This window comes from Agrilus planipennis, unplaced genomic scaffold, assembly GCF_000699045.2.
Source record: "Agrilus planipennis isolate EAB-ADULT unplaced genomic scaffold, Apla_2.0 scaffold215, whole genome shotgun sequence".
NCBI lineage: Eukaryota > Metazoa > Arthropoda > Insecta > Coleoptera > Buprestidae > Agrilus > Agrilus planipennis.
In genome coordinates, this window is record NW_020439005.1 from 319,400 (window position 1) to 331,456 (window position 12,057).

A 12,057-nucleotide genomic window follows, 5' to 3' on the forward strand; every position below is an offset into this window, starting at 1 on the left:
CAGAAAACAATGAAAATGATGAATAGTTTTTTTGATATACGCGGAGAAAACTAAATTTTTATGACAATGCAAAAACTACAATTTTTAATTGTAAATGATTGAAATAATAGAATTTATTAGGTAACTAAAATAATAATCTCAATTTTGACGTTTATTAAAAATTATTTCAAGTTTCTTAATTATTACAATTTAATTTGTAATATCAATTAATGTATCTAGTATATTTATTTAATTCGGGTGCAAATTGTAATTTTTATTTTTTTTTTTGCTTATGAAGCAACGGGCTTAGAAAGGATAAATTGTAAATATCGCTTTAATATTCAGGTAAATTTTCCTTTTTCATTTACTCCGTGTACGGAAATCACAAACTAAAATCGTCAAAAATACGTGTTTTTCAAATATTCTATTTTTTTTGTTCATATTCCACCGTTTGAAATGATTATGAAAAAAATCTTAAATTAGATATCTACCATTTTTTCTCACTAATTGTCATATATTAAAAAATCCAAAGTAATAAAGATGAAGCGTTTATTATTGATTACAAACTCACTATTAATAGAGCAAGTTGTTATCTATTTTAATTATAAAGAATAAACAGGTTATTATCTATAAATAATAAAATGTGATGTTATCTTATTAAGATAAGTATTTTTTTCAAAAAAACAATCCTATTCGAGGATTTACTTACTTTGATCTAGTTTCTGCAGCAGATTTGTTGTCGATTTTATTAAAAATGTTTCATTTTGTTATTGGTCGACAGTAGATCGTTCCACGTTGAATGCACGCTTATATAACAAGATTTGTAGGTAAATATATATATATGTATTATGTGTTCGTGTGTAATTATCAGATAGGTAGGGCAGTAGGGAGCAGTGGTTCAGGTATGCTCAGCGAGGCGAACAGACAAAGCGAGCGTAAAGAACAGAATATAATTTATTGATAATGATACAAAGATAGATTATTAGCTAAATATAAATAATATACACAGGTAGTCTTGGTGCTGTATTTCTGCACTCGTCACACACCCCTACAGTATTGCGGTATATAAATAATAAGTTACATATAAATTAAAATAATAAAATAACTACATAACATTATCATTAGAAACGCACAAATATTAAATAAATGGTATAAATAACAAAAAACTTATTCCGGGCCTCCCGGTCGCTCTGAAGGCACGCGAAAAATCAATGAACAGCTGAAAAATAAATAAACTTAAGACTTGAAGGAATGTTAAGAGATATATCAGAAAATGGAGACCGGGCAGGACACTCTTCTTGCATTTTATAAAACTAAAATAACTTGCACTTTCACATATTCTCAATAACATTCGTATAAAACACGCCTTCTTCTTATCATTATTTAGTAAATAAAAAAAACTCGGCGGCCCCTCGCAAACCTAGTAGCATGATAAACGAGCGAATCCCTTCGAGTACCGACCTGTCAACGAACCAAAACTCTTTACTCTACGCTACTTTACATCATATAAATAAATAAATATTGCAGAACCACATCGAAAAGAATTACCATCATTATTGTTATTATTATTAGTAGGACAAGTAAATTATTTAAGTATTTAACGTCTGACCCAAAATTTTCATAAATTAAAAGCAGCTGCCATTAGCTAATAATTAATTGTATTGACGGAATATTTTCTGAAATAGTTTTCTCCAATAAATGTTGCTGTTGTATTTAATTATATATGTAGGTACGCAGTTACTATAAATATAGTTTCTCTTTCAATAAGAATAATAATAATAATATAATTGTGAAAGTTAGTCGTACCAGAACGACTTCGACTTGTTATTATTCTAAAGTTCAAGTAGAATCATGTTTACAAAAGCGACGACAGATAAGACGATACAGATAGACAAATAGTTATAAATTTGTTTAATGAAAATACAAGCAGTTGTGTGCACGCTTGTAGGTATGTATTTTTATCACAGATTAAAAATTCCAAAGGTGTAATTCTCGGATGATCCCTTTGATAAGAAACTATTCGACGCGGACATGTTCGGTCGGCTCTATTAACCGACAACAAATTGCGAAAGCAAAGGTCGAATCCAGTAACTTTTTATCACACGTTACTGTTATTTCCTTTTTTTTACATCAGCTTTAGTTTTATCACAGCTTACAGACAAACAAGTGTCTGATAATGAGATCGTTGATTGTTATTTATTATATTATGTATGTAGTTAGCGTAAGAATGATATATGGTACTGTTTTTTCTCCTTAGCTTTATTTTTCGCAAAACTGAACACAAAAAAGAAAATAGTAAATGCAATAGGACTTACTTAATAAAAAAATAGTAGGTACCGCTATTTAGGTAGACACTTTTTGTCAATTTTTTTGCTTATATTCGTAGTTCTGCAAAGTGGTAAATACGAACGTATTCTTTTTTTAAGTGTTTGGTAGTTACGCCAGACTGCGAATCCCTGAGGTTCATATATCAAATTAAACCTGTTTCTCTACCAGGTAGGTGCATTATTTACTGAAAACGTGTGGTTGCAAATTTCGAACCGAAAAAACTTGATGGACTTGAGTGTGATTGCACTTAAATTAACAGTCTTTTGCTCGTTGTCCAATAAGTTTAATACAAAGAAGAAAAAAAAATGCGTAGCAGGTAAAATATCTTGAAATAAAAACACAAGTAGCGTCCGAACCGGTCAGCATTGGATGCGAGTCACTCGTTTAAAAAACAGAATTGTTACGATTCTGAAAAATAAATTTATTTTTATGAAGTTAAAAGGTACTTCCCCTCGACCGGGGACCGAAAACGATTCAAATTAAAGTACAACACTTGCGGCTGAATTCGTAAATTAATTATTATCAAAATGCTTGCTGTATCAGTTGCAACTGTCGCAAACACGACTACTACCAAGTTTGCTAAGGGCTAGGGGACTTAATTAGTAAAAAATCACAAAATATCAAAATCACCCCGCTTCTCTCGAGCGGAATTGAATAATAATAATAATAATAATAATAAACATAAATAAGACACTGTATTTAAATAAATCGTCTGAGTAGAATTGTTTGGAATAGCTTTCGTCTCACCCCGCGCGCACTATTATAGCAAGAGCTCGTTCCAGGACAGCAACGGGGCTGGTGCGGCGATCCTGTTGAAAACGGGTAGGCGTTGGTCGTCCGTGCCGGGCGAGTGCAGTTCCGGTTCGCTGCTGAAGAACGAGCCCAGAGACGAGGTAGGAGACTGGCTGAGACTGCACGGCGAACTAGGACTCTCGAGCGACAGAGACGGACTCAGAGCGGCCGGCCGAGACCTGGGCTGTTGATGATGGTGCTGCGTCTGTTGTTGTTGTCGCGGTGCGATGAGGGCCGCTGCGGTCCCCGCGGGGGTAGGCGTGGCGCGGATCGCTTCGTCCTGGTTGTGCACGAAATGACACCGAGGACCGTAGGGACAAAAACCGACCGTGTGATAGGTGCGACACAATTCGGTCTTGTACTTGGGGTGTCTTGCGAGAGTGCGCAGTTCGGCCGCGCCGTGGGCGAACTGGCACTTGTCCCCGTATTTGCACACTCCGAACTCCTCGAAGGGCCTGCACAGTTCCGTCTTGTAACGGGAGGTGTTGACGCTTGCCGCGGCTGCGGACAGGGCGGCCGCGTTCGGCGCAGGAGCGGACTGGGTCCGCTCCAATCGTCTGTGCTGTTGGTGGACCGCCGAAGCGGACACCTGTTGGCTCAGGTTTCCCAGGATGTTGTTCACTAGATTGGTGGTGGCGGCGGCGGCCGAGGCGCTTGCCGTCGCCGGCGTCGAACTCATCCTCGTCAGGGCATAACGCACCCTGTAGGCGTCAATGGTTTGACTGTTTAACGCCAAATTGTTCGCGGAATTGTTCGTGTCTGGATTTGGGATAGCATTCTGAAACAATAAGAAAATATACATTAGGTGGTTACTCTCAACAATACATGAATCATTTTAAAATATTGTATTTTATGTGTTTTTCAAAAACCAATATAAGTTTTAGTTAACTAAAAAGAATCTCGCCCTATAGTTCCCACTTCATCGTGGACAAGTGTTACGCCCACACTCACGACCGAGAGTCTCGTGGACGTAACACGTGTCCGCAGTGAACAGGTTTTGTGTGGTGACTAGGATGAACCTTTTTTCGGTTTATTTATTAATTTACACTTCCTACTTCGAAAATAATTTTTACTCTAGCGGGTGTGAAATACAGGTAAATGCCTATCTTTAATCCTAAAATACCCATTGCACCTGTTTACTAACAGGTACAATAATATTATTAATTCAGTTTGGAAGTTGCACAACCTTTTAAAAAATACTAATACAAAATTAACACTAAATAAAAACTTTTAATTTAACGTTTAATACATTATTCACAAGCAAATATTCAATAGAAAGGCTATTGACTTCAAAAATTAATATTCATGAATATCTGTAACAATATTGTGGGCGGTTACATCTTAGTTTAGCGTCGCAATTATTAATAATAATCTAATATAACCTACGTCTAATTTTAATTAATTGTAAGGCACTAACATAACCTTACTGTTATTATTATTAAAACCCAACATTAAATAAAAGAAATGAATGTAATACAACACGTACGTAATAAGGGATTAGTTTACTATAAAGTTCCATTTTTTACAGATTACGTGGTCTTCTAAACAGATAAAACAACAATTAAATGAACCCACGCGCTTAACGGGAAGTTTTGAGTTTGAGGAGTGGCCTGTTGCCGAAGTTTGTTTCTAAAAGTCGGCTTTCTTTTGTTAATAATGAATGCCGCCCAGCCTTCTACAAGGAACTGCATTAAATCAATTTGAAACCACTCGATATAACTATAACATACAGTGCAACAAGAAAAGGTGAACGACTTCCACAGTTGCAAAAAATAACGTTTCAACAATGATAAGGACAACTAATAAACTGCGTGTAGGTAAGTGCCTACATACTTTTGTATAATACAGAAACAACTTTGCCAATCACACAAAAAAACATAATTCCGTTTAATTAAAATACTCTTCTATAGAAAATAGAAACTGCAGATAGCAAAATTTGTCGGTTAAAAAAATTTTGCAATAATTATGGAATATAACCAAAACGATTTCAACAACACAAATTCAACAAAGTTGTTTCTTTAATAAAACCAAGATTCTATTTCGGGCATTTTCGCTTTCACTAAATTAACGAAGTGGGACGCATTATTCTACATACTTATTTTATGTACACGAGCACATTTATTGTTATAACAAACTTATACACTTTATACAAAACAAAAAAAAAATAATCTACCTATTTATGCTTTGGGGCGATTACAACAAAAATAAACCTGTGGGCTTCTTATGATGCTATTTTATCGGGCTTTTTTGTCAACGGATATTAATGAATTGACATTTTTTAAATCATAATTAAATTGTTTTATAAACCCGTTGTTCAGCTACTGGAAAGTGTTACTTTCTATCCTTCGAACCATGTAAAATACGATAAGTTGCGCTACAATTTCCTGTAACTTTCCATCAACAAAGGGTAAGATACATAAGCAATTAGGACTGCGCGATAGATCGATGGGCCATGGTGGTATATTAGTGCTACTAATATTTTTAAGTAAACTTATATTTATGTGGCTAAAAAAATTTACGTACCAAACTGAAACTAAATTTGGACGCCCCTTTCTGACTATCCCACTTATAGATGCGTAAATTCCTTTAGCCAAAACTGATTTTGTATCTCTGAAAGTTTCGGTAAAAAATATTGGTGGGACCGCGGTCATGTAGAGTAGTCACCCGTGTTCTAAACCCTGCTATACGTACAGTATTGTTATGGCGTCTCACCCTACCTACTAATTCAAAATTATTCAAAAAGGAAGCGTCTACTTATTAGGCACTGAAACCTATTAAAACAAAAATTGATAAAACCAGTGGTTTACACAAACCTTAGAAACATCAGGCGCCGACATCTGACTATGAATCCTTATAGGTAACTAGAGACTGAATCTCACTGAAACGTCACATCAAAACATCGCTTGTTCCAGTCAAATGATTCATAAAATTCGATGATAAACAGCACACCCCACACTTAATAGTAACAACAGTAACCTTGAGCATGACTAATACTTTCACACGAACAACACGTCTCTACATATACCTCGACACAACAACTAACTCTTCGATCAAATCACCAATTTTTTTAAATTCCAATTAACAAATCGATCTAGAAGAGTCAGACAGCACCCGACAGCATCCAATGCTCGCGCTGTCCAAGACTTTTGTGCACTTTCATCTGCGGAAAACAATTGGTAAAAGTGCGTTCTCAAAGCCTACTTTCTTTCTCGGGCGGTGCAATGACAAACCCGCCTGGCTGGTATAAACCAAATCGAACCGAGATGTGAAAGCGACGACTGTGTTGCGTGATATGAAAGAGTTACTGACAACGTGGCATGACACTTCTGAACGAATTCTTTGGCGGGAGAGACATCCTACTTTTGATTTCAAAACAGTAGCACACGATAAAACCATATAAACCAGCTCTTTCGGTTTCATTTTCCGAAAGAAACCTCAGAAAGATCCGAGAAGGATAAAGGAAGGTGGGTAAAGTGTAATCCTACAGCCACCTTGAAAAGATTGATAAAATATCCGATTTTTAATTGCCAAAACAATACTAAACACGCAAATTTATTAATGTAATTCCTATTGCTAAATCCCATTTGGCATAAGACAGGGGAACTCCAACAGATGTAATGGTGAACTATTACTAGTGAGTTCTATTTACTTATACACCATGTTAATACCATTATTTGGACATCATTTAATTTCCAATGCTTAGTTATAATAAACTTGCACATTTTTCTTTTTCTCTGCTGCTGAACGATGTTCTTTTAATCTTGCCTTTATTGATTTACCCGTTTGTCCTATATACAGTATCGCCACATTCAGCACACATTATCTGCTAAAAATCACCATTGTCTAAATAATTGTGAGGTTTTACAGTACAACAGAATAGATTTCTACATTCTGTACAAAAATTAGCATGTAATAAAACGATGTTTCGCTTAAATGGCCAATTCTCCGCTCGATACAAGAATTTTTTCGCAGTTGGATTGGGATTTGAAAAGTAAAATCAAAAAGCAACAGTTTTAGTGTTTACTCTCCAGTAAAAGATCTCTCTCAAAACCAGTACCTATTTAAGATGCGGCTTCAAGTTTTGAAAACCGGTTGCAAGAGGCAACATTTAACATCGTACGGAGTTGCGTGAAGAAACTAACGAAACCGATCTCCCAAAACTGCTCTTGAATTTCCCATTATCTTTTTGGCAACTTTACTCTATAACTTCTTCAAATCCTGCTTCGGCTGCATTTTTAATAACAAACGAAATACGGTCTGCGTAACCTACTAGTTTAGAAATAATACAACAAAGGACTCTATAGGTTGGTAGGACACCTATTCAGGCAAGGTCTAGTCAGAGACATATTAGAGGCAGAAACAGGTGTAGAGGTAGGCCTAGATTACTGAACGCAAATAGTTAAGGGTGTAGGATGTTCCAGTTTTAGGGAAATGCGAAGTAGAGTGACTGGCCACCTTATGATGATGAACCTACTAGGACGAGAAAAACCGATTTTACCGCGTATTCACTTTCGTTTGACTCCAAATCTAAGCAAGATATTTTTAACTCGAAAAAGCGAACATACGCATTACTACGTTGTACACAAAGACAGTTAAATGCGTGTACGTAAATATCTTAGTGTTGGCCTTCCTCATATGATCCGGATATAACCTGCTGACTGATTCTCTTTATGTTAAACCTCCTGAAAGTCATGCGGTAGATATTATACGTATCGCCTGGTAAACAAAACCATAAAACATTCGAACACCTTATTTTATTGTAATCGAGAAAACAAGCGCAAAATAATAATGTCTCCAAACGAAAAATTATGCTATTATTGAAATGAATCGTCTACTTGTTTAGACACAACATTTTTTGTCAAAATTGTATACCGAAACCACTGTAATAATTTAAATTTAAACCAACGATAAGACTAAGATACAAATTATACATATTTTAGACATCTACCCTTCCTGTAATCTAATACAATTCTCACCAAACTGGAAATTGCTACATTACCTCAGTACAACAATGAATTAGAAAGAGCATTTTGTTTGCTCTGGTTTGGTTTCAATTGGTAATTTATTCCACCACATTGCTGAATAGAAGTAGATATAATACAACATTAAAATTTTGATCAATCGCCAATTAGTTTTGTTTTATGATTAATCGAGTAGAGCGTTACTCAATTTTGCCAGGGATACATGAGGTAGGTACCATTTTTCTGGTTCCCGATGGAAAGAAGAAAATTAGTTTCATGTGGTCGTTGATGATCTTTGACACGTATTATACACATAATTTTTATTTTTTTAATGTTTAATTTTACGCGTATATTTAAAAGACGGTCAGCGCCCAGTCCGTTAGTATCAGCCAAAACATTATAATTTATATGAAAACAACGATGACATATGTATGCGCGTACAATTGGAGGCACTCTAAAACTAGAAAGACATTTTTAACGCGACAAAAATAATCTCAACGAAAGGCGGATGTGCGCAACCTTGAACTCACGCCCACTTATCATTTGTTATTATAAATACCAAATGGCATTAATTCACGACAATTCGTTAATTTAATTATTAATGCTCTAAATTGTACACATATACCACTTTCAATTAAAGAATGACAGATTACGTGCTCTGGCGTTACAAAAAAAAATAAGACCAACGACTAACAGCCAAGTGTTTTGTTACTGAAAAGACCGTTTATAAACAACGGTATTGGGTGTGGAATTGGATAAGGACAAATCCAACATTAATTTAAACATTAAAAGGGAATGCGATACATATCTAAATATACTAAAAAAACACTTCTAAAATTAAATTATTAACGCACAAATATATACTTCTTATTATCGAGTTTCTATTGAAATTAAAAAAACTAGATGTGAATGTTGACACGGAATTTATGTGTAGGAATACAAACATTCGTGCAATTTATGTGCGCCCTACAAACTTTACGGATGCTTTACCACCCTATTAAAAAGGGTGTGCAAGGTTGTTATTGTTTCCTTCCGCAACTAGATTTGATTGTCATTTAGAGAAAGTACTCCAACAATCATTTGAATTTCAAGAAAACTAAAAGCAATTAAGAACGAATAAATTTTAGCGACATCCGCACAACTATACATATGCATACTATTATACCTATTAACAATATTTATTTTCACAAACCAAAAACAATGAACAATAAATACATAATTATATTAGTCTTGTAAATGCACCCCGGTTTGACAAATCGTTCTCGTCGCTGAAGCCTTTTACAGTGAGTTAAATTTAGGACTTCTGCAAAATAAACGTTAATTCGAATGCTGTTGTGCATCACACATGAGTCGCCAAGAAACCCTACAAAATGGTTTAATTATAGAGAGGAAAATTTCCAATTCGTAAATGCTTCTATATTATCACTACACTTAACTGATAATGCTATCAGTCACAAAAGTCGTAAACAAAATTATCTGTTCAAACATAGCATACATGTATGTGTATAAGTACTCCTCGCAATTCAATTAGCAGATCAAGATTCGGAATTTCCTAGAGTTTCATCAGAAATAATATGGTTTATCTACTGAGAAATCTGCTGGTAGGTAGGTCGAAAATCTCCTCACGAAGTTATCAAAAACATAATAAATAATTTAGGAACTTAATAGAACTTAGGGTTGAATTGGTAATTGTAATGGCGCTCAGTAGCCATTAACGTCTAAGTAAATGGAAACTGATTTATTAGATGATATACCTACTCACCTACCACTTGTCCATATCGCTTTGTAGCTATGAAATATATAAAAACCACCCAAAATAATAGAAAAAGTAGTAACGCATCAGTATTTACTGATAGTAATCCTGCCAGTACCATTTGATGGCAACATTCAACAGGTGTATTGAAACCTGTTGAATCTCAGTTGCCAGAGCAATAAGGACTGCGGGAGTGGTGAAACTAATATCAACGTAAGATATTTTGCAGTGGGTACCTTTCTTAAGATAAGAAAAGTATCCTCATAATTGTTATTATTCCTCTACACATCTACTACGTTTATATGCCCGTATTAAAATATTGCGTAAATTACATTTTACGTAATTTTAATTTTCTTAGGTACTAGAAATCGCCCAGCCAATGCAGTAAGAGAAACACACTCACTCATTAGGTATCTGTTTAATAATGTAGTCAAGTGTAATTTAATATAGTGATAGCATCAATTAACTTACTTTGGCGAAAAAATCGGTAAACTCAAACATAGAGTTTTGTCGCATGACTGCTGTAGACATATTCCTTTTAAAAACGTATCACTAATTTTCAAAAATTCACTTCACAATCTTAAACGCAACTCGAGAGGGGTATCGGTGTCTCTACTATAACTTCGGCGGTTACAATTTCTTTACTACTTATTACTATCTAATTACTACTAGCTAAATGGATAACACGATGTTTCAACTACTAGCTGCAGTATATCCCACACGAAAGTCAATCGCAAACTGCTCCGCTCTCTGCCTACGCGGCACAACAAACTATGGACGGGCAGGCACGAATTCCCCCCCTTCTAACCACTCTTTAACGCAACCAATCGCTAAAACGACTGACGTCACTGGACTTACTTTTGTTATTTCAACCGAGAGGTCACAATCGCTTATATATACAAGTATATTGAAAGAAAGATAAGGAAATATTATTGTCGCTAACGGAGGACCGTATAAATAGTTTCATAAAGAAATAAAATAAAATTCTCTATAGAATTAACAATTTAACGGTTACTATAATCAGTTTTTCATATTAATATATTTGTTATCGTTATAACAATAGTTCTACTTCAATAATACATTGCTATATTTCACGCGTATGCAGTGGTAAATTAATTATTACGAAAAAGTTGTCAACCCCAGTAAACCGACTCGAAAATCCTGTGAATGTAACATTCCATCGGTCAGGATTCTGCTTTCACCCGCACCTTTTTTCGTCCCGAACCAGGATTAAATATTAAATCATCACTCGTTTATTTTGCATATTGTTTTCCTCGTAAAAAAGTCATTGTCATTTCCTTTAGAAATAGCCTCTGACATAGTATTACAGATAGCAACTCATTTTTCCTAAACTGCTGAGGGACTCAATAGATCAAATACGATCCTGCCTTAACCAATCAAAAGGATTCTCTTAATAATAACGTAGGTAGGTATTACATTACGAAAGGGTTGTAGAATAACACAATGAAGGGGAACGCAATCTTGCCCAAAGCTCAAAGTATAATTGATTAATGATAATCTAAATATGCACTATATTAAATTTAACTCGGTTTATACCTAATTAGTATACATATTTGAAGAATTTAAATCAGAAAATTTAGTCAGAAACCCAATGAAAATACGTGTATCAGTACAATGATTTTCGTTATTTGTGGGCCACGGTATTAAATAAAAACACTTAATTAAAACAATCGTCAATTTGTTATGAAAATATGAAGCATTTAGTGTTGACTTTTAATGTACACGTCTTTGATTTCCAAACAATTATATTATTAATGTCAAAACTTCTAAATGGTAACCCAATTTTATAAGGACAATTATTCAAGGATACACCTGTCTACATTAACGTAAACTGAACTTACAGAAAAATCGTTTTTATAAATACGATACTTTTAAGGAATAAATTTGTTTTTTACAAATTCACACTTTAACATTGGATTTACCACAATAACATTGCAGGTAAAAATATTTGTATCCAGTAATTTTTAATTGAGATTTAATTTCTGTGAGCCTAAAAATGATGATTTATTCTATTTATTTCATTAGTAAATGAATATGTGCTTTTACTAACCCTAAAGCAATATACGCGTTTGTTTGTTAAATTATTATCTACTGTTATCATTAATTTTGTGAAATTCATGAGCATATAATGTAATACATAGGAATTGTGATAAGGAGAATTTTATAAATGAACGTTCCACCAATTAAGATAAATAAAAATAAAAATGAAAGATACTAATTTTA

The 12,057-nt window shown here is 34.4% G+C and overlaps 1 protein-coding gene across 2 annotated transcripts; it reads right to left on the minus strand.

Annotated features, from left to right (window-relative positions):
- Positions 1-915: 915 nt before the first annotated feature.
- LOC108740152 (mRNA decay activator protein ZFP36L2) lies at positions 916-10,583 on the minus strand. 2 transcript variants are annotated; one of them, XM_018474361.1, is made up of 2 exons: positions 10,285-10,583; positions 916-3,877 (listed from the first exon to the last, which is right to left on the minus strand). In XM_018474361.1, exons 1-2 carry the CDS (start codon positions 10,342-10,344, stop codon positions 3,068-3,070), a joined length of 870 nt encoding a protein of 289 aa, XP_018329863.1. In that variant the 5' UTR covers positions 10,345-10,583; the 3' UTR covers positions 916-3,067. The 2 variants fall into 2 exon arrangements, with proteins under 2 accessions (XP_018329863.1, XP_018329864.1); XM_018474362.2 differs by lacking the exon at positions 10,285-10,583 and adding an exon at positions 5,913-7,453.
- Between the last annotated feature and the right edge of the window lie 1,474 nt (positions 10,584-12,057).